Source organism: Gossypium raimondii, chromosome 8, assembly GCF_025698545.1.
Source record: "Gossypium raimondii isolate GPD5lz chromosome 8, ASM2569854v1, whole genome shotgun sequence".
NCBI lineage: Eukaryota > Viridiplantae > Streptophyta > Magnoliopsida > Malvales > Malvaceae > Gossypium > Gossypium raimondii.
In genome coordinates, this window is record NC_068572.1 from 9,359,557 (window position 1) to 9,383,092 (window position 23,536).

The 23,536-nt window shown below is 33.5% G+C and overlaps 2 protein-coding genes across 3 annotated transcripts; one reads left to right on the forward strand and one right to left on the reverse strand.

Annotated features, from left to right (window-relative positions):
• Window positions 1-194: 194 nt before the first annotated feature.
• LOC105790719 (N-terminal acetyltransferase B complex catalytic subunit NAA20) lies at window positions 195-3,405 on the forward strand. Its single transcript, XM_012618461.2, has 6 exons — window positions 195-342; window positions 454-544; window positions 792-924; window positions 1,560-1,629; window positions 2,924-2,984; window positions 3,071-3,405. Exons 1-6 carry the CDS (start codon window positions 265-267, stop codon window positions 3,160-3,162), a joined length of 525 nt encoding a protein of 174 aa, XP_012473915.1. The 5' UTR covers window positions 195-264; the 3' UTR covers window positions 3,163-3,405.
• Window positions 3,406-17,316: 13,911 nt separating this feature from the next.
• Window positions 17,317-22,953, reverse strand: LOC105790720 (ent-copalyl diphosphate synthase 1). 2 transcript variants are annotated; one of them, XM_052634467.1, is made up of 14 exons: window positions 22,794-22,953; window positions 22,315-22,401; window positions 22,117-22,205; window positions 21,666-21,969; window positions 21,396-21,579; window positions 20,982-21,317; window positions 20,789-20,901; window positions 20,473-20,699; window positions 19,216-19,313; window positions 18,964-19,062; window positions 18,587-18,850; window positions 18,246-18,369; window positions 17,909-18,103; window positions 17,317-17,612 (listed from the first exon to the last, which is right to left on the reverse strand). In XM_052634467.1, exons 1-14 carry the CDS (start codon window positions 22,900-22,902, stop codon window positions 17,376-17,378), a joined length of 2,466 nt encoding a protein of 821 aa, XP_052490427.1. In that variant the 5' UTR covers window positions 22,903-22,953; the 3' UTR covers window positions 17,317-17,375. The 2 variants fall into 2 exon arrangements, with proteins under 2 accessions (XP_052490427.1, XP_012473916.1); XM_012618462.2 differs by having other exon boundaries at window positions 19,216-19,331.
• Between the last annotated feature and the right edge of the window lie 583 nt (window positions 22,954-23,536).

The following is a 23,536-nucleotide window of genomic DNA, read 5'->3' on the forward strand; positions in this document are numbered from 1 at the left end:
CGGTTAGGGAAGATCGACGGTCGGCCATTTTCTCAGGTTCTTGACTAACCGTTTCAATATTCAAATGGATTCGAGTAGGCCTAAAAGGAATTTTCAAGTCCAAACCAAAAAATGTGAATTTAAATGGCCCAACCCAAATATAATCCAAAGGACCTGCTTTATCTCTTCGGCCGATGGCATCATTGACCTTTGAAGTTTGAACCACCGTTCTGGTAGCCCTGCGTTTCATTAAGCTTCCATTACCGGCAGCCGAAGAAGATTGAGATGACGACTATACGCCGTTTTTGCTGCAATGATCTTCTTCGTTTCGCATCTGTCAATCTCGACCACTTAACGGAAACCGTAAGCTTTAAAACTCTTGCCTTTTAGTTTATCTTTCTTTTTTTGAGCTTGGCAAATGCTTGGACGAGTTGTAAATTGTTTCCATCAATGATAATTGTGTTATTATTACAGTTTAACATGTCATTTTACATGACATATTTAGCTCGATGGCCCGATTACTTTCATGTAGCTGAAGGCCCCGGCAATCGAATAATGGGTTACAGTAAGCTTTCTGTTCTTCTTTCTTATTTATGTAACTGGAATTTTAACACTGATACTGTGAAAAGAAAGATTTGGGTTCTATTTCTGATGTTCATTGCCTTCTGTATTTAGTTTATTACTATAAGTAATTGGAATTACATTTTATCGGTCACGTTCAAGGTTTGATTTGAATAGGGATATGCTTTTAACTGGCAATGATGTTTTGGGATTGGTGCATCTAGCTTTAATTCCTTTGAAATTGGTTGCAGTTATGGGGAAAGTTGAGGGGCAAGGTGAGTCTTGGCATGGCCATGTAACGGCAGTCACTGTAGCGCCAGAATATCGTAGGCAGCAGCTGGCTAAGAAACTGATGAACCTTTTGGAAGATATCAGTGATAAGATGTAAGTACATTTATTGTTCATTGATTTGAGTAAATTCTGTCTGCAGCTAGTCTGTAGCAAGGGCTGGTTACAAGACTAGAAATTACAGAAGTATTAAGTTTTCTAATAAAATTTTAGGACTGATTGCAAGATTAGAAATTATCAGACTACTAAATTCTTTAATATATATATTTCATCCTTTCAGAAATTTGCTCCATGTTTTATTCATTCTGTAATATGAACTGCTAAGATAGTTATAAGGTTTGTTATTAGATATTTATGATGAAACTAATACAAGTTTCTGAACACGAACATTTTTGGTTCAAATGGTGAAGGTTAAGTAACTGGCTAACAAGCTAGGTCATCTTGTAGTTCTGTGTAGGAGATCTTCCTTTGAAACTAACTTGTAATTGCTGAGTCGAAAATGATTTTGTTTTGTTTCTGGTATTATTTAAAAAAATAATTTACAGTGCACTTCGAGCTTCAAGTTGTTTTAAATTTGGTCATGCTTGATTGGTTTTATCTTGCGTTGTACTTTCATGTCAGCCAATTTTATAATGCATCTTGATCTAATGCAAAATTATATAGTATGCATGATTTTCTTTTTTGTTTAATATACTCTAGTATTTTTTTAATAGAATAATTTATTTTGGCAGAGACAAGGCATATTTTGTGGATCTGTTTGTGAGAGCTTCTAATACACCAGCTATAAAGATGTATGAGAAGGTAATAATTCTAGAACTTTCCATTTTGGACGTTATTACATCATACTTTTCCCCTTAAGATTGTACTGCCTGGCATGCAGTTTGAGATGTATGTCGGTGCTGTTGTTCAGATTTTTTCTCCTATGTTCTGCAATCACTGTTTTCCCATGTCATTGGAAGTGTGTTTGCATGTACATGCATAAGGCACTCCATGTCTTCTATGTTTGCATGAGAATTAAGCATTGCCTGTTAGAATCAGGGAAAATGGCAAGAAAATGTTTGATTTGGTGAAGTTTGTAAAATGTGGCTATCATGCCTAATTGCACATTATTCTTCACTAGTGGGTAACAGCAAGGTAAATCCAGAATTTTGTTTTCTAATCTTTGATCTTTGTATGCGTATTTGTTTCTGGTGCATGTTCCATGGGGATGAGATTGGTTTATGATGTTGCAGAGGATGAATTGATCACCTTGAGTCATGATCAAGTGAATTGGATGGAGCACCAATGATTTTCGGATAAAAGAGATGCTAATGAGATCTGTAAAATACCTTCAGTTCTATGCTTTTTAAGAAAATTAGGATTCAGAGTTAAAACTGAGAAGTACGGATGGTCATACTTGTACCAGTATTAATGCTTTCTTCTTCATGTTATGAGAGATAGAAGAAGAAGAAATTGGAAAAAGAGGAAAGGAGAAATCACACTAAGGTTAAACAAATTTAAGGCCCCTCTAAAATTTTATGTGATGTGAGTTGGTTAAACAAATACTTCAATTGAATTTACCTTCCATCCTCATGAGAAGAAATTATACAGTTAAAGTCAAAATTACTTCTGTTGTAAGTCATTATCTTGTCTTAAGTTCAATGTAAGTTGGGTTTGTCTAAGTAACATTAGCTCATGGCTTATTGCTCCATATCTATTGAAAATTCAATTTGGTTTCTCCTAAACCATCTCTATTTTAGGAAATGCCTTTTACAGGCCATATCTATAGTTTTCGCTTCTTAATAATATCAACCACTACAGTGCGTACCATCCCAGCTGCATCTGCTATTGTAGAGGTTGAATTCTGGAACTTATTACTCTTGATTTGGAATGGTTCTACACCATAAATAATTAGTTGGGAACTGTCAAAATCATTTTTTCTTATATTGACTAGTAAGATTGCAGGTAGAGTCTTGCGTGATTGATGGCTTGCATTTCTGAGTGCCAGTAATGATATGATGCTCTTCTCTCTGTCTTCTGATGTCTTCATGTGTTTGTGCCTGTCAATGCGTATAAAGCAAGAAAGGCTTACCTACTTTTTTTTCTTCTTTTACAGCTTGGATATGTAATATACAGAAGGGTGCTACGCTATTATTCCGGAGAGGAAGATGGGCTAGGTATGTGGCTTTTGATGTCCAACCAGAATGTTTCTTTTTTGCCTGCATATCTGCTTCTTAACTTTAATTTTGTGGTTTGGTTTTAGATATGAGGAAAGCATTATCTAGAGATGTTGAAAAGAAATCAATCATACCCCTTAAACGGCCAGTGACACCTGACGAATTGGAGTATGATTAGATCCACTTCCTATGGAACTTCTCCCTGCTATTTTTTATTGTGTTGCTTCAGAACATTTCCATGTTTTTGCAGAGATCGGATATCGGAGAGCTTTAGGTATGCCAAACATGTGGGCATGAAAATGTTCTTAGTAATGAACACATTTAATGTTTTCAGTGTGATCGTGACCTTTATCTTTCATTGTACCTTGTATTTGTATAACTCTGGATTATGCTTTTATACAATGTTATCCTTCTTTACAAATTACAATACTCCGAATTTTCCTTTTCCAAATATTTCTAGCTTTTCAATTTTCATGATTAGAAGTGCCTGCTGATCTGTTATAAAGTTCAGAGTAGATTCTTAGAGCTCCCATTTAAGCAAGCATGTCAATGGATAATTGCTTTTTGGAGCTTCAAGTTTGTTTATAACATTTCTATTCCTAAATTTCTATTCAAGACTAATTTCTATGTACATTTGAGGGAACCTTTTCTATGTACATTTGAGAGGTGGTGCCCTGTTGGGCTGAATGATCATTTTCAGCAAGTAGCCTAACACTATAATCTTGAACCGAAAAAACCCAACTCATCTTTTCTTTAAAACGGTTGTGTATCAGTATAATTTTTCAATAAAAAAGTTGTTTGGTTATTCTAGTAAGACCGGTATAGTGTCAAACATGATTAAAAAGGTTGACAGAAAAGTTATAGCTGTATATCTACCCAAAGGAAATGGTTTTTGTGGCCTAAATTTGTGCAAAAATGGTAGGAGGCCCTTAGGAAGGCAGGAATAGGTTTGCCATAACTTCTTTTGGGTCCGGTCTCACGTGCCTGTTTGCCTCTTCGGAAAACAAAGGGGGCTCACGAACCTTTGATTCAAGAAGAAATTATGAACCAATCAGTCATCAGAGCAGCAGATCACATTTTGGTGGATTTTTGCTAAAAATGGGTTTTAATCCCAGTGAGGGTCCTCACTTTTTTCTGCTTTTATATAGACTCTTGCTTTCAGGTCATCCATGCATTTTTTCCCTCACTGAAATCTCCATATCTTTGTTTTCTGGCTAACATGGTCACGGATGAATAGTTCCAACTTTAATCCCATGGTGTTAGGCGTGCTGTGGCCCGGTGGTTTTCTTCATGTTTTTCATGATTCCAGTAAATGTCAAACCATGAAGAGCTGATGATGCCGCCAACATTAAGGGATTTGTGTGTTAGGATCCTGATTCCTACAGTTGTGCTGCCTATTGTCAGTTTCAGCTGTGCTACTCTGCCCCTTGCACATTATTAAATTTTGGATTCTGATGTGGGGCTTGTAATCCCTTTGACTATTACTCATTTCACGTGGTCCTGCTCCTATTTTGTGCCCCTCCAAGTTGTTAAGCAGCTTTTCTTTAGCATATTGGAATGCTTGACAATCTAAAAGTATGTAGTACGTTAGCTACAGTCTTTGAATTGATATTCCTGATAACGTTTAGTCGTCAAGGAATTTGCTTTATCTGAAGAGTTTTACTGGTTTAGAAATAAAGCTTGCCAACTTTATTGTATCATCATTATCTCTAACAACTTAGTGACAAGAAATTAAAAGTCAGAGCACCAATGAACTGTTTCATATTGGGACATAGAGACATACCAAAACTTAATAATTTCAATAGAAGTTTCTTTTGACTGATATTTGTAAATGAGTTTTGTTGAATTGGTACTTTTATGTGAGAAGCAGTATTTACAAATTCCAATTGGGATATCAAAATCTTTTGGATGTGGTATTTTTAATCTTCTACCGTATGTTGAAAGAGCACCAACCTATTGGATGCTGTCTGCCATGTTTGGTATACTTTAGGAGGCATTACCAAACAAAGCTCAAAGCAGCTGGATCTTGTGGACTTGTCAATTGATCATTTTAAAAGACATCAGTAAAAAGACTTGTGTTCCTTTGCTACCCAGGCTTAAAGATCTTGGTTTCTTTGTCTTAATCATTCTTTTCAAAAGTAAATTTTAATTTCTATTTTCATGGGAGTTTTTATTGAAATGGTTTTAATTTGTTCTCATAGCTGGATAGGATATTACATGTAACAGTGTAGTATTAGATTTGAAATAAATTAATTATTATCATTATCCTAGTTTTAAATTGTTATTTTATCTTATTTTTCGAATTAGTAATTTGAATTTCATGTAAATAAAGATTTCTGTCTAAAAACCAAGTTGAGCCATTTCATAAACCTCCCCTTACTTCAATATGCTATGTCTAATGACATGATTTTTTATCTTGGCTTATATGTCTTTTTTAACCCTTTCCCTCAAACAAGTATATTCTTGGATCTTCATATATCTCTAACTATTTACTTTTTTTTGGTTGAAACAACGCCAATTCTTATTCACCAGAGCTAACTAATCGGTTTTCTTTATTACCAGCCAATGATCAACTTCTATCTATTAGTTGAAAGTGTCAAGGTTTGTGTCCAATTATCTTAGTAGTCAGTTAAGGGGCCTTGCTTAATGGATGTTGAACTACATCTTGGATTTACTTTTACATTGTCGTAATGTAACACCCCATATCCAATTCGATCGTCCGGTCCGAGTTATGGGATTGCAACTCACATCTCAAATATATGCAATTTTCGGAATTCATAAATTATAGCTACCTACGAATCACACTTGCAATTTAGTGATACATTTAAAGATCTTTTTCTTTTCTTCTTGCTACAATTCAATAGACAACATCATTCAACTTATCACAAGTCACCCCTGTTCATTTATGTTACTTAGCCAATATGTCAATTTCCATTATAATCTTAGCCTGAGTTTAACCATAGATGAAATTAACACAAGTATACAAGGAAGGATAGTAAGTTCCATGAGAACTTACCTTTCAAAACACAAAATGAGTAGATCTTTCAAGGTTCAATCAACAACTTTAGCCTTTCCTTTACTTGAAGTTTTCTCCCCCTTTTCTTTCTTTGGATGGTGGAAGATGACTATTCTTATCATTCTTCCTAGGGGTGAGTATTTGATCGAGTTGAGTCGAATCGAGTCAAAAAAATTTTGAGTTAGTCAAGTTGACGAATTCTATTTTATCAACCGAACTCAATTTGAAAATTTTTCTAATCGAATCGAATCAAGTCAAAAATTTTCAAGTCAAGTCAAGTTGAGTTGACGGATCCTATTATTTATACTCAATGTTGTGTTTACATGGACCGATTATTTAACTAGTAGACGAAGTACAAGATTATTTAAGTACATAAACAATATAATGGGTTTTTCCTTTTAATTTAATGGGTAAGCATTTATCAAAATGACGTAGTTTTGCCTTTTAACATAATGATTTTTACTTTTAACTTTCAAAAAGGTAAACATTTATCAAAACGACGTAGTTTTGCCTTTCTTATTTAGATTTTCGGATTACTTGAATTGTGTAATTCATGTTCAAGTTAAATCGAAAATTTTAATTTTTTATTTGAGTTGATCCGAATAACTCGATTAACTCGAATAACTTGAACTATTTAATTCAAATTTTAAATTTTTTATCGAATTTTTTGAATCGAATCGGATTTTGCTCACCCCTAATTCTTCACACTATTTTCCCTTTTATACATAGTTTAATCTTAATTAAGCGTACTTAATTAGTTTAATTAGGTTATTATTGTACTTAATCAACCATTAGCTAAACAAAGTGCGAATCAACATCATCATCCACTAAGTTATGATGGATAATGGTTAAAAACCATTTTAGCCCATTAGATCATTTTTATCTAAGTCCTCAAGCATTTTCTAAATTAAAACTCAATAGCGATTAGACTTTTACAATATAGTCCTTGAGCTTTAATTAACTACTTTCTTAATTAATTTATCAAATTTCAATATATTTTCATAATAACTTCCTTAATCTCTATTTTTCATCCTTATAGACTTGATTCATAGAAACGAGGTCTCAAAATTGCATATTTTGATACAATTGAAATCGGGTCGTTATAATTCTCCTCTCCTTAATAAATTTCGTCCACGAAACTTACTTGGAAAGAGGTGGGGATATTGAAATTTCATTGTTTCTTTCGGCTTCCATGTAGACTTTTCCACGCTGTGATGGCGCCAAGACTTTCATCAATGACACACGTTTGTTTTTCAATTCTTTCACTTCTCGAGCTAAAATCTTAAATGGTTCTTCATCATAGGTTAAATTAGACTGTAGCTCAATTTCGTCGAGAGTTAAAACGTAGGAGGGATAAGATCGATATCTTCTCAGCATTGAAACATGGTAAATATTATGGATTTTATCTAACTCCAGTGGTAGTGCTAAACGGTACGCCACGAGTCCAACTCTTTCAAGAACTTCATAAGGCCTAATAAATCTTGGACTGAATTTCCCCTTTCTACAGAAACGTAGAATTTTCTTCTAATATGATACTTTAAAAAAAAACTTTATCACCTATTTTAAGCTCGTTTCTTTTCTTTTCAAGTCGTCATAAGATTTTTGTTTATCTGTAGCAGCTTTTAAATGATCTCTAATAATCTTGATTTTATCTTCAGTTTCATGAACTAAATCAATTGCAATTAGTTTACTTTCACTCAGTTCCATCCAACAAAGAGGAGTTCAACATTTATGACCATACAAAGCTTCGTATGGTGCCATTTTTATACTCAATTGGTAGTTGTTATTATATGCAAATTCCACTAGAGGTGGAAATCTTTCTTAACTTCCTTCGAATTCAATCACATAGTTTCGCGACATATCTTCACGTATTTGCATTACTCAATTCAATTAGCCATCAGTTTGAGGGTGGAATGTTGTGATGAAGTTAAATTTAGTGCCTAATGGTTTATACAACTTACCCCAAAATCTAAAGGTAAACTTTGGGTCTCGATCTAAAATGATGGACAATGACACTTTATGCAATCTCACGATCTAAAAAATATACAATTTAACTAAATTTTCCAACTAATAATCAACTTTTACTAGAATAAAATGAGCGAAGTTTTTCATTTGTCAACAATTACCCAAATTGAATATTTCTTTTTAGGTGATAATGGCAACCTAGTCACAAAATCTATAGTGGTTCGCTCTAATATCCATTCAGGAATCGCTATAGGCTATAACAGTCCGAGGGAACTTGATGTTCAACTTTTACTTGTTGACACACTAGACACATTGTCACATATTTAGTTATATTCGTTTTCATGCTTGGCCACCGGTAAAACGATTTCAGATAATTATACACTTTGTTGCTACCCAGATGCATCACATAAGTACTATGGTAAGCCTCCTAAAGAGTGTCTCGCTTTAAATTTGCATCAATCGGTACACATAATATACTTTGAAAGTATAAACTCCCATATTTGCTTACCTTAAACTCACTGGTTTTCCCATTTTCAACTAGTCTTCGTTTTGCTTCGAGCTTGTCATCAGACTTCTACAGTTTTTGGATTCTTTGGAGAAACATATGTTTAATTCTTAATTCTGCTAAAATAGAGTCATCACACTCCGAGGCCAAATGTGCGTTCATTGCCTTCAAAGCTAATAAAGACTTTCAACTTAAAGCGTCAGCCACAACATTGGTTTTTCATGGATGATAGTTAATTATCTGATCATTGAGTAGCTTAAGCTATCTATGTTGTCTTAAATTCAATTATTTTTGTATTAGAAAATACTTCAAACTCTTGTGATCCGTAAGGATGTGACATCTCTCACTGTAAAGGTAATGTCTCCAAATATTTAAAGCAAAAACAAGAATTGCAATAAGTCGTGAATGGGATAATTCTTCTCATGAGGTTTGGGTTGTCGAGAAGTGTATGCAATTACTTTACCACCTTACATCAATACACATCCTAAACCGATCTAAGATGCATCTACTAAAAAATCCTTTCCCTAACTCAGGTTGTGTTAGTATTGGTGTTTTAGTCAACATCGTCTTCAACTTTTCAAAACTTTGCTCACATCTCTCGGACCATTCAAAAATAACATTCTTCTGTAGTAACTTAGTTAATGGGAGAGCTATCATTGAGAACCCTTTTACAAATCGTTGATAATACCTCGTTAGGCCATGAAAACTCCTCACTTCCGTGACATCCTTTGGGGGTTTTCAATCTATAATGGCTGAAATTTTACTTGGACCGACACGAATGCCTTCAGTTGATATTACATGCCCTAAAAATCCCACTTCTCAAAGTCAAAACTCACATTTACTAAACTTAGAATACAATTTCATCTCTCTTAAAACTTGTAACATAATTCTAAAATTTCGATCATGCTTTTTTTCATTCTTTAAATAGATTAAAATGCCATCGATAAATACTACTAAAAAATGATCCAAGTATGGTTGAAAAATTCTATTCATTAAATCCATAAAGGTTTCTGGGGCATTGGTAAGCCCAAACGACATTAACAAGAACTTATCAAACATTTAACTTTGAGTTGGTAATATCTCGAACGAAGGTTAATCTTTGAAAACAAGATCGATCCCTTGAGTTGATCAAATAAATTATCAATTCGGGGAAGTGGATTTTTTTCTTTATCGTGACCTTATTCAATTTTCTGTAGTCGATACACAGTCTCAATGTCCTCGATACACAGTCTCAACGTCCTATCTTTTTTCTCCACAAACAGAACTGAAGCTCCCCAAGGCAATACACTCGACCTGATAAACCTTCGATCTAGTAGTTCTTGCAAATAAGCTTTTAATTATTTTAACTCAGTTGAGGACATTCTACAAGGCACAATGGAAATTGATAGAGTCTTAGGTGTTGTTTCAATAGCAAATTAAACTTCTTTATCAGGTCGAAAGCCTGACAACTCTTCTGGAAATACATCTGGAAATTCTCGAATAGTAGAGACTTGATCCGCCTTAGATCCTGATATATGCATATCTAGGATATAGGCTAAATACAGCTCACACTCTTTTCTAATTAATTATCGAGCCATTATTACAAAAATTATATTGGTTAAACATTTAGATTTATTTGCCTCAACATTCACTAGCTCATCTTCCATGACTTTCAGTGAGGTTCTCTTCAACTTGCAATTTATTATGACATCGTGAGAAGTTAACCAATTCATACCAAGAATTGCATTGAATTCATCAAATGGTAATAGCATAAGGTTGGCCAGAAATTCATGTCCCTAGATTTTCAATGGACAATTCTTACAAATTTTATTAACAATAATACTCTGGCCCAATGGGTAGTTGCTCGCATGTCAAAATTTTTAGTTTCTATTGGTATATCTCTCTCCACAACTAATGACATGAAAATGTATGAATTAGCCGACCCAAGGTCGACTAATGCATGCACAAGTATATCAAATAAGGAAAATATACCAATAATAACATCAGTAGTGTCAACCTCCTCTCTGGCCCTCATAGCATAGGCTTTAGCAAGCACACAAGTCTCAAGTTTTAAAGAAGTATCCCTTGCTCCTCCTTGGTACCTCCAATGGTACTACCTATTCTTGATTTTCTACCTTTCTGCAATGCTGACACTAGCTTTGCAATCAATTCATTACCTTTCTCATCTTTTTTCGAGCAATCACTCATGAAGTGCTCTTTGGAGCCACAATTGAAACAAAATCCTTTCATCAACCAATACTCTCTAGCAAGATTTTTCCCACAATGTTCACAAGTAGGTCTACTCATATTCTAGATGCTTCTAGTGTTAGCAACTGATGTAGCTTGAGATCATTGATTGCATTGTCTTTGTCCTTCTCTCTTTTGGATCCTTGAAGGAGTAGAGGAATGGCTTTGAAAGTCTTTGGTCTTCTTGGCTCATGGTGATGGAAATGTTCTAACCATACTTCACTTACCAAAATTTTGGTTTTTAAACTTAGCTTGTTACTTCTTATTTCGCATATCCTCCATTTTCTGTGCTCGTTCTGACAAAATGATAAATTCTTTTAGCTCTAAGGCTCCGATCAACATTTGAATGCATTCTTTTAGTCCCTATTCGAATCGAGTACACATTTCTGTTTCAGTGGTCACAAGTTCTGGGCATATTTACTCAATCAAACGAATTCTTGCTCATATTCAGCCACCATCATATTCCCTTGTTTCAACTCCATAAATTCTTTTTTCTTCCTCTCCAAATATAACTGACTTATGTATTTCTTCTTGAATTTAGTTTGGAAGAATTCTCAATTTACTCAATCTTTCAGGGTCATTGTTGTTAGATTTACCTACCATTGGTATGCTTTCTCTTTAAGCAAAGATACAACACACCTCAAACTATCCTCGGGTGTGCACATCGGTTTATCAAAAATTCCTTAAGTACTCTCTATCCAATACTCAATGTTTTCTTGGTCGTTATCCTTTTTACCATTAAAATCCTCTGCCCCATACTTGTAGAGTTTTTCAATTAGAAGGTAGTTAATTGGTGTTAGTGTAAGAGCTTGAGGTTTAGTTTGCGCAACTAGGGACACTTTAGGTGGAGGGGGTGACATTTGCTGTTGGAGAGTTGAAAGGGTTGCTCCCATAAATTGGTTGAACCATTGGTTCATCATTTGAATAAAAACATTCCTAGTTGCTGGAAAAATTCGGTTCAAAAATAGCTTTCTTGGACAATGAAAAATTAAAATTTTGAAAATCGAGTTGATTTGTGATATTTATAACAATAAATGTTTCTCGAAATTGCGCATCTATTTTTCACTAGATAGATCCTTTTCATTCTCAACTCTCAACCGGACGACCTTTTCCGCTATTCTCATACCACGTATTGTTTCGAGTGTGGGCTCGTACTAATTTGAATAAAACATTAAACCAAAAATGATTTATTTTACTTTCAGTGGGAAAACAAAAATCTCTCTTTAATAGAAACTAGTAGAATCGTTATTCCATAAAGTATAATTTATACTTAGAAATAAATTCTCACTATTTTCGGACAAAATAAAAATATCTCAAAGTTGCATAAAACTTATTCTTGTGCATTTAGCCCTATCGGTGCTATCTATTTATAGGGAGAAGAAGTGAAAACCTTGTTGAATTAGTAGAAGTCTATTTTAATAAAAAAAACAACTTCCTAGTTGAACTAGAAGAGAGAGGGGCGGCAACCCTAGTTAAATATACTAGGGTTTTCCATCCCATGTATCCAACATGAGGGCCTTTTGGGTCTCTCTCATGTCGGATCTAATTATAAGTGCTTCTTGAACTTTTAACCTAACACTATAATTCGATCCAACCCAATACTTATTTTTCTATTTTCTGAAATAAACATAATAATGAAATTAATTAAATAAATTTTCAATTAAATAATTTTCTCAAACCGATTCTAATTCCGTTAAAATCATAACAACTTTACTATAAAAGAATCTATAATAAAATATATTTAATCTTTCTACATTCAACGGATTCACAATTACCAATTAATTTAATTTCATTTTCGAACTTTAATTATTTAATTAATTAAATAATAATTCAAAAAATTATAAATTAATTCTCGTGTCATTTCTATACTTAGTGAGAAAACCACATCCATTTTCGAATATTTTTCATTTCACTAACTTTACCATTTCTATAAATTTCTGTCCATTTGATCCAATATGCAATTTATTTCTGGTTTCAACGAGCTAACGAATGGATCGATTGGGCATATGTGATTAGGGCTTAAATGATAAGTTCTAGCTTTTTACTTATTAATTATAAACTCATTTAGTCACGAAGTCATTCCACTATAGTATCGTGACTGAGCTCTCCCTAATGACATGCCATTACGAAAACAACTCGATCAGTGCTCGTCCAATGGCCTTGTCATAAGTGTGTTACCCTCATAGGATATCTTTAATCTCTTTGGGATAAATCCACTCTCCCAATATTATCATATTTTATCTCATGGTAACCATTAAATCTTCCTTCATGAAAAGTCAATTACTATTAAATAGTAATTAAGTCATTAATTACAAAAACGAACGACCCATGACCACATTTACTTTTCATCTATCATGTAATACCAATGAGAGGATATCATTTACTCATGTCTTGGGTTATGAATTCCACTATTGTAAATGATGTTACATACGGAAAAAGTCGTATACCCAACGCACTAAGTCGTATACCCAACGCACTAACTTTCGGTTCCTTATCTATTTGAACTCAGACTTTTAGTTACATCAAAATATATGAGTCACACATGCATAGTCTATCATCTACTCAGGATTAAGGTATGTCACACTATGAATGTCACAATTGAATAATTCTATAAAAAGATTTGATCTATTCTGCTTGGGTCTGGTCCAGTGTATTGTCAGTCCAGTCAGTCACATCTATGTATTTATCTTCTGGAAGTCATCCGTTCCAATGCTTAAGACAAAACATCTCTCTAATTGGACTTGATAGACAGAATATTAATCTTTCAATTGGTTTACTCATTTTCGATTAGATTATGGACATATTTAGGTTCATCTAGTAATATAAGTTGTCTTTCCGTTTTACGATCCGACCACGTAATATTGCTTAGTATTAGTTAAATGTTAGACAACCAATGAGCTAATATTTGTTTCTATTTTTCTTTACATGCAAAAACCATTGAGGACAATATAAAAAAGATATTAACGTAATTCATGAATAATTTTATTAACCAATCTATTCGACAAAATTATAATTGTACATAGATGAGAATACTACACTTAGGGCACCAGATGCAAGAACATCACCCCTTAGCCCTTGCGGGGTAGGCAAACTTTGAGCTCCTTAATTAGAGGCAAGAGCATTACTTTCTACTTCATCATTTACAACTTGTCTTGATTTAGCCGACATGGATAATCTATAGAGAAAATCAAAGCCAATTTAAATCAAAGATACATCACACTATTATAGACTATCGTTGCATGTATTTCTAGACTTGATGTATATCTCATTTTATTACTAGAATCAACTAAATTTAATCTCTGATACCACTAAATGTAGCATCCAATATCTGACCAGATCGCCGGGTCTAAGTTATGAGATGTCACATTCGTTACCAAAGCAACAACAAGCGATTGCGATTCAAATAAACAATTTACAAATGTTGTTATGATCATTACACAATCTTGACACGCTTTACAATCATAATCTAACTTTATACAACTCTATGAGAACTCTTGGATACTCAGAGATTTAATATGGGCTAAAATGCAAAGTTTTCAAATTTTTGTGAGTTGGAGTTGCGACTATGGTAAACCCACATTGTAATTTCGTCGATAGAGGCTCAGCATCACGACTTTAGATGCGCAATGTCATGAATTGAAAAGTAGTAGGTTGACGTCATGACATCATTAAAATTGTGTCACGACTTTGGTGGCAGACTCCCTCAAATGTTACCTACTCAATTCAACCTACCCAAATTGAAAAATTGAAATTGATTTTAAGTCCCCAAATAATGCAATTGTCAGCAATATTTTCATCCATAATCACTTAATTTAACATTTCAACTTAAATACCAATTCAACTCATTACCTTATTAAGTAAACTTATGCACATGAAACTCATGAGGTTTTTGAAATCAAAAGAATTTAGCTGACATTAAACACCTGACCATAAACTTGACATTTCCAACCTTATATTTGAAAATCAACTTTAACATTCATTACAAAAGATTGACCACTACAAGAAAGACTCCCTATATACATGCCACAATGACAAGTACAAAAATAAACATACTCTTTTCGTCTTAATGATAGTGTGGTATTTGCACTAAACTGGATTTGGGATCTCCAATGCCTAAGGATCTACATGAAAAGAAACAATGATAGGTAAGCAACATTTAATGCTTAGTAAGTTCAGATGGAATTTAATGTACTTACTTTGATAGTAGGTGAACATGTTAAATACCAATTGAACTAAGCAAAAATCTAGCTAAATAAGGCACATAACATTACGAACATGATAAGCATAAGAAACATTTATGCTCATGTGTCAAACGTCATAACTATAACCAAATCATCATAAAGATGCACCAATTTTTGTAAGATAATTCTATTCTCAATTCTTTTCACTAGGCTACTCGTCTATGCCATTACAGGCCGCATACTTTTTTAGTTTAGCAAATCAAGTTCTTTTTTTTTTTCCATTACCTGGTTTCAAGATTCAATTTAATGTTTTACCCAATACAATCTTAGTAAAAATGGACTTGGACACACGGGTGAACTACACCACACCAAGATAGCTCATGTGAGCATAAACTACACCACACCAAAGTACTTGAGTGCGAAGCCCGTGGGCAACAAATGCATATACATATGCAAATACATCCCTCCACCACACCAAGGTCTATAGAGAGACAATGAATACTCGATGATCCACAACAAATGTTGGATCCTAAACGACATATCATAATCTCCACATTGTTAACAAACCCATACATAGATGCACATATGACTCTATTGGCATGTCAACTGTATCCTAGCCTTTCTACTAAGTTTACATGGGCATCAACCATTCATATATGCATATATATATATTTATATATATGCTGTGACCCTTACATATCAATTTTCGGAATTCATAGATTGTAGCTATGTACAAATCACACCTACAATTTAATGATATATATAAAGATCTTTTTCCAATCTTCTAGCTACAATTCAATAGACATAACATCATTAAACTTATCACAAGTTACCCCCGTTCATTTATGTTTCCTAGATAATATGTCAATTTCCATTATAATCTTAGCATGAGTTTAACCATAGATGAAATTAACATGAAACAAATACAAGCATACCTATCAAAAAAGGAAGGATAGTAAGTTCCATGAAAACTTACCTTTCAAAACACAAACTGAGTAGATCTTTCAAGGCTCAATCAACAACTTTAACTTTTCCTTTACTTGTTCCACTTCTTTCCAATTCTTGCTCTAAGTAATTTTGGTTTGGATAAATGGATGGAGGACTTGAAGTTTTCTCCCCCTTTTCTTTCTTTGGACTGTGGAAGAAGATGAGCATTCTAATCTTTCTTCCCATATTTTCATTTTTATACATAGTTTAATCTTATTAAGCTTACTTAATTAGTTTAATTAAGTTATTATTATACTTAATCAACCATTACCTAAACAAAGTGCAAATCAACATCATCATCCACTAAGTCATGATGGACAATGGTTAAATAACTATTTTGGTTCATTAGATAATTGCTATTTAGGTCCTCAAGCATTTTCTAAATTAAAACTCAATAGCGATTGAACTTTTATAATTTAATAATTGAGCTTTAATTAACTACTTTCTTAGTTAATTTGTTTAACTGAATTTCAATATATTTTCATAATAACTTCCCTAATCTCTATTTCTCGTCCTTACAGACTTGATTCACTGAAATTGGGTTCTGAAATAGTATTTTTTGATACCACTGAAATCGGGCCGTCACATGTATCTCGCAATAAGAGATTATTATTACAACGTCCTTAGTTGGAGTTTTGTTTCATCATCATCAATCCAAGATTGTTCTCTACCAACCATCAATCTTACGAGGCGCAATAATGTAGTTTTAAATTTGAAATAAACTAATTATCATTATTTTATTACTAAATTTGAATTATTATTTTAATTTTGAATTAATAAGTTGTAATTTATAAAATCGTCTCTACCTTTATAAATAGAAATTAAGTAGAGCCATTTGATGATGATAACTATGCAAAGTGTTAGATTAGTCTATGAAGGAGTTATATTAGAAATTGATTTCCTTGGTGGGAGAGAGGGATATTTAAACATGCTGTTATTTTCCAAATTTATGAGATACCAATACCAATATTATTAAATGAGATTTTTCTTTATAGAATTTTATGAACATCTACGTTGATAAAATTATTCATTTTGGATTTTACAATGACCAACATTTTCCTTTTGGGTATTGTCATTTCATTTTGCATGCATGATTTGAAGTTTCAAACTTTAGAAATGATCTAGCCAGATGCTTGGTATAATTGGACAAACCTATGGATCTTATCAAAGACTTCATATCTGTGAGCCATTGCTTTTATCATTTTCTATTTGTTTACTTAAAATAGTTATTTCAATTTTTCGTGGCCATGGAATCAGATATTATTGATTTTTTCTTTTTTATTTGTTTATGACTTGCTTTATTCATAAAGGCAATTAATTCTTAAGAATGATCACAGTCACATCAACCATAAAAGAAGGATTGATCGAGGAGTACTTATTTCAATTTTTGTGGCCATGAAACAGATATTATTGATTTTATTTTATGTTTTGCTTTATAACCTGCTCTGTTCATAAATGGAATTAATCTTTAAGAATGATCACAGTCACATCAAATTTAAAAGAAGGATTGATCAGTGTACTTTCTCAAAGAGTACTTTAGCAATGTGAAATATGATAGTCTCTAAGTCACAGTGTGCAGCATAGTAAAAACTCTGTGCTACTGTGAGAAATGTTTGCTTGAATCTGGAGTCAATGTCGTCTGAGGAATTTTCGAGTACCACTTGAACAAGTTCTTGCATGGCAGATTCTATTTCCCGGGTTCTTCTCTGATCTGTGTCAGTGTTATTAAAGCACCCATTGTCATGCACCTGCAACACCTCACATCATAAATGATGAGTAAATTGTTTGAAACTATCAAGAGGGATTGCTTATCCCCTTACCCTTAAAAATCACCTATAAGATCAATGAAAGCATCTATGATATATATGTAAATTATGTTACTTGGATTTGAATTTAAGGGTGAGTGTAAGCATCTATGAATTCTATGTATTTAGTTGGTCCTGGAGGATCATATCCTCATACTTATGTCAGGACATATATAGGAAAATGCTGAAAGAATGCAGCTGAATTGATAAGAAAGATTTGTTGGTTTCATGCAACTGACCTCTTGCTTTTGGTAGTGACAGAGCTGATGGCAAACTGTATTGATGAGATTGGATAGTCGCGGGTATTGGGGGTGAGGCACTAGCTCCTCCGTGGGCCAATATCCAGAGGTAAGATTGATTGTTTGCACCACTAATTCTGCTACTCCTTGGTGCCTATCACCTTCCTCTGCCCATTTCAGCATCCACTTTTCCCACTTTTTTCAACCCCACAAGGAAAATATTAACATTTAGAAAGCACCAAATTACCACATTGGAATTTCTAGTTTCCAACACTAGGTTTAGCTGTCCGATTTTATTTTTACTGGAAAGATAGATATGGATAGAATGATTACTTACAGCACGGCGAATGTCACGGCTAATGTCTCGACCATGAGCCACAAGTGCATCCAAGGATAGGTAGTTGAGTGTCCGAAGTAAAGCGTCAATGAGCTTCTGCATTGTCCTGTTTGAGTCCAACTTCCTACAACATAAATCACATGTAAACATCACTTTCTTTGTCAATCTTTCTTAGGCATGTCACATTGACCCAGGTCAGTCTTTCCATCCTGTCCCTACATAAATGGCTTACAGGAATTCCTTTTTTTGACTAATACAGCAGTACAGCTTTTTACATAAAATCTGAACAAGCATAAGTTTTATGATTTAGCTTAAATTAATGTAAGCAGTTGTGGTTATACCTTCCATTAAAGTGGCTAAATGGTGCATCATCCAAACTTGTGAATACTTGGACAAATCTTTTTCTGAGCTCATAATCGCTCGGTCTGTGTATTCCACTGTGAAAAGAAGAGGCGATGGTCTCAACCAAGAAGGCGGTCTTAGCCCATGCCAGCCGCTCTTGGGACCTTTCTGGCTCGAAAATGCTGGCCGCTGCCATAAAGTAAGATAAGAGAAGGGATCTTCTGCTCATTCCAAAATCACCCAGACCCATTTCCCAGTACCACCTGCTCCAACTCATAGAATACCCATAACTCATTTTTATTGTTAGTTACTGTGAGTAAACATGATTAGATATATATTTAAAATAATTGAGCAAGCAAGGGGGTTAAGGGGTTGCCTTTGCATGCCATTCCATTCCATCTGATGTAAAGCTTGACAATTGTTGAAGTCTAGCTTTGCAAGCTCAAGGTATGCATTGTTGTTCACATACGGCATCCTGTAATTTATTTTAAATGGAATGTAAGCTATTTAATTTCCTGTCTTCAGCAGAATATATATATTTTTATTTGTAATTTTATATAGAATTTCTTTTGAATAATAAAAGTTTCTACTTTTAATTATACTATGAAAAGGAAAAGGAAAAGGTAACCTGTAAAGAGTCTTTCCGATCCATACTTCATCGTCCCCACCATACTGTTCTATGTAAAATCTGGTTTCCACTCTTGGAAGGCTTGCAAGCCATGGGAACTTCAATGCAAACCCAACCTGTTAATTAACTAATAGGTATCAAAATATACAAAGATAATTTTCAAGTGTTGTCAAGGGTTTTTTTTAATTCAAATTTTTGATTATATTTAAACTTTCAAAACTTGACCTAATGTTTTGTCAAATTGTAAGATAAATAAAATACTAGTTTTTAGAAACAAAAATATTTTATAATTAACTTAATTGGCTTTTAACTTGCAAACTCCCACTCTATGGAGATGGAGTAGTGCGCTAATAAACTAAATAGAAAAAATAAGCTACCAGGGTTGGTTGGTTGAGACTAGATCCGATCATGGGTCAAGTTAAATCGGATTCTAGCCGAGTCAATATAAAATTTTATACCTTAATTTGGTAGAGAAATAGATTTAAAATTCTACTCAAGTTTGATCCAAAATAAAAATGCTAAACTCAAACCCAAACCTTTATATATTAATTTTTTATATAAAAATAAATTTAAAAAATACAATATATCAAATAAATGTGTCTCAGTCAATTAAAATACATTAAAAAAATTTATACTTAAATAACATTAAGATAATTATAACTTAGGAAACAAATACCTCTAAAATAGAAGTAAAACTAACAATATCTAAATAATAACAACAAAATAGTAACAATATAATAACGAAATGTTAACAAAATTCGAACCAAAAAATCTATCTGAAGCTCAACCTATTTAAAAACGGAACTTATTTTTATCCAAACTCGTTTTACTTGTATTTTTACTCAAATTTTCTCACTTTTGAATAAAACTTCAAATTATTTTACTTATATTTTTACTCAAATCTTTTCATTTTTCAAATGGAACATTAAGGGTGGAGGGATAACCTAATACCCTACTTAAAACACACACAAAAGTACGTGCGAAATAAAAGTAATACAGTAACTGAAAACGGAAAAAAAAAAGTTCAACACATTGTATCTAATCACTTATTAATAGGCGATATTGACAGATCAGTCATAAGAGAATCAATTTTATAAAGTAGTGACATATATATATATTATTATGGAGAATATTTTATTTTATTATTTATAAATATAAACTTGGTATTTATTTATAAATTCTATTTTGTTTTATTCAATAAGTACTTGTTATTATTTACTGATTATTCCATATTTGTATATGTAATATATAATTTACCTCGCCAGATAAGTCTTTGCTTATGATCCATTTGTCTAAAAGTTGATTACTAGCTTGTTTCTCTCTTAAGAAATCGGATGAAAAACGGTTGGCATCTTCAAGAATCTGGTCTCCGGGGAACCGCAGTTGCGAAGCTCTATATAGGTTGAAAATCCCAGTTACTGCTTGGTTTGACTGTCCCACAAAGCAGAAGAACTCGCCGCCTTTCTCAAAATGTCGAAAAACGTCTGTTCCATTCATATCAAGTCCAAGAATGTTAGTAACCTAAACAACAATCCATTTTCAGAGCTATATGTAATGATCCAAAGCTTTATACCGGCAGAAACCTCGTATCCATGTAACCTTAGTAACCTAAACCCCATGGCTGTATCGTCAATATCTTGAACCCGAGTGTTTCTTGCCCAACATATCCCTTCTTCAGTCCAGTATCTGAAATTTAAAAAAAGAAAACCAAAGTTGACGATCAGTTTCAACTTTAGGAAAATTAATTACTTATATGCTGCACGTACCGATAAGTATAGTCTAGGCATTGTTTAATTTCGGGGTTGAAATATCTTGAAATCCCAAGGCGTTGCAATCGGTCGATAGCCCAAATATGTTCGAAGAGATCAACGGGGTATACGTTGGGGACTCCGCCATTGAATCTTTGAACAATTTTGGTTAAGTAATTAAGACAATTCTCGTCTTTGGTTTGCATGACAGCATAGGCAGTGGAGGATGGTGAGAACAAGAAAGACCCATCTTGACACTGCAACTTCAAAAGCTTTTTCCAATCCAAGTCTAGCATCCCTTCAAGGCTATGTAGTAGTGTTGTGGCCACATTGTGCATTATCTCCTTTGGTATCCTATCCCACACATATAATACTTGCATTACATTATGCACACATAATAATTGTGGAAAGCTTGGGAATTTATATATATACCTTGTGAGCTTTAGATCCCTCTGTTCGTAGATGTTTTGAAAGATAGGAGACTCATACGGTACTTCAATGTTCAAACTTCGAGCTATTTCCAAAAGCGAAGGAAAAACCACTTCAAACCCTATTGGCATATGCTCTGCTTTCTCATCTTCGAGTTTGCTTATGTTCTCTTTGAAAAATGACAATCCTTTCAAGAGAGAGAAAAAAAATGTTGGGTTTGAATATAAGTATCGGATATGAATATAACATTCAAAATGAGAACCTTTGAAGTACCTTTTCGGCATTTGTCTGGATGAAGATTCCATGTTTTCAACGCTACAACACAAGCTAAAGTGTTGATCAATCGATCATGGGCCACGAACATGTGTTTGTCACCCCATGATCCGTCAGGAAGTTGATTGTCGGAAATCCATTCAAGGGTAGAAGGGAACTGAGGGGAACCACTGCCATTAACGTCTTTAATGAGAGCAACCCAAGCCGTGTCATAAGCTGAACAACTTATCTCTCCATCCTCCATGGAACCCAACACGGATCTAATATTTTCCACATGTTCCTTAATCTTACTCAATTCCAGACTCTTTTTTGGATAAACAAACAAATCACATTACCACGTGTATATATATATATATATATATATATATATATATATAATGCTTATGATTACATATGAATAAAAAAAATTTGTTTTTTTTTTCACTTTTCGTGGGAGGCTGAAATTATTCACCTTAAAAGCTTCCCCTTCTTGGATGTCATCATCCACAACCTCGTTCCACTTTATCACAGGCAAACCATTTTGAAACACACCAGCATATTCTGCAAATAAAGTTTAGTGCCTTGGTTAAATAATATGAAATTTGTTGATAATCATAGAGGGCAAAAAAAAACCAAAGTGGTCAAGTTGTAATTAAGGTAAGCAAAGTACCTTGAGTGCGGGGCTTGGATATAGCTCTGCATAAGCGGTGAGTATCAACGTTATGTCCTTTGTCTTTACCCCATGACTGCCAAGTGCCTATAGTCGAATTAATTAATCTAATTAGTATTATTATATCTTCAGTGATTAGTGATTATGACCTTCAATATAAGAACATAGAAAAAGGACATAATATGGACCACATTTTGGTACTTGGTTGAACTAAAATGACTACTGTCTACTGATATAATAATTAACTTCAACGAATCCCGGAATTTCAGAGTGATGATCAATTCAATCACTAAGAAGTCCCAAAGAGTTTTTCCCAAGTTTTGTGTTATTTGCAGGAAAAACAGAAAGTAAAAAAGAAGAAAAAAAGCTTTTTTTCCTCCCCTTCTCCTACCATATGGGGGGAAACATGATTCAACTTACATGAAGTAGACAAAGTGAAAATACTGATGAAACGAATAAGTTAATAATTTAAACTATACCTGCAAAAGGTATGCTAACATGGTTGTAGGAGAATGATAAAGAAGAAGAAGGAATAGGAGAGGAGCAAAGGAAGAGGTGGTGAATGGAATGGGAAGACATGTTTGTCATTTGGCAACCGGAGCAAGAAAGGAGAGAGAGAGAGAGAGAGAGAGAGAGAGAGAGAGAGAGAGACTGGGGGCAATTTGCTGAAAAGTAGGTGCATGAGAATAAGGTAATTTGAGGCTATATATAGTTTTCGTTTTGGTATTGAATTTGACTTTAGGAATGTTTTTGATTTGGTTCTAATTACAATTTCGTTTTGGTATTGAATTTTACTTTAGGAATGTTTTTGATTTGGTTCTAATTACAAAAATCTCTTTGAATAACTCTTACCTTTAACTCTTTAATAGTTTTAAGGGTAAACTACCAAAATAATCACTTTTGTTTGACTCAGGTTACATTTTATTCACTTATATTTGAAATGTTACGTTTTAATCACTTACGTTATCGTGTTGTAACATTTTAGTCACTGAGTCGTTAATTTTTGATAATGGTGTAACGGTAAGTTGATGTGGCACATTAAATCATCATTTCCAACGAAAATTTTAGGTTAGATTCCACAATTGGTTCCTATATTTTTTCATTTTCAACAATTTAAAAATTTTCTTTTATGTTCTTCTAACTTTTTTTTCCATTCTCTTATGCTTCTCCCTCTATTTTCCTCCCTTCTTCATTTCTTTTAACATAGTTTTTCTATGCTTTC

What these genes read in the sequence shown, in the direction of transcription:
- LOC105790719 (XM_012618461.2), top strand. Translation starts at nt 265, where the DNA reads ATGACGACTATACGCCGTTTTTGCTGCAATGATCTTCTTCGTTTCGCA. An exon ending in GAAGATATCAGTGATAAGAT is followed by an intron (nt 925 to 1,559) that starts GTAAGTACATTT and finishes TTATTTTGGCAG; the next exon opens with AGACAAGGCATATTTTGTGG. An exon ending in CTATAAAGATGTATGAGAAG is followed by an intron (nt 1,630 to 2,923) that starts GTAATAATTCTA and finishes CTTCTTTTACAG; the next exon opens with CTTGGATATGTAATATACAG.
- LOC105790720 (XM_012618462.2), bottom strand. Translation starts at nt 22,902, where the DNA reads ATGACAAACATGTCTTCCCATTCCATTCACCACCTCTTCCTTTGCTCC. An exon ending in AGGGATCTAAAGCTCACAAG is followed by an intron (nt 21,318 to 21,395) that starts GTATATATATAA and finishes TGTGTGGGATAG; the next exon opens with GATACCAAAGGAGATAATGC. An exon ending in TGGATACGAGGTTTCTGCCG is followed by an intron (nt 20,700 to 20,788) that starts GTATAAAGCTTT and finishes TGAATGGAACAG; the next exon opens with ACGTTTTTCGACATTTTGAG.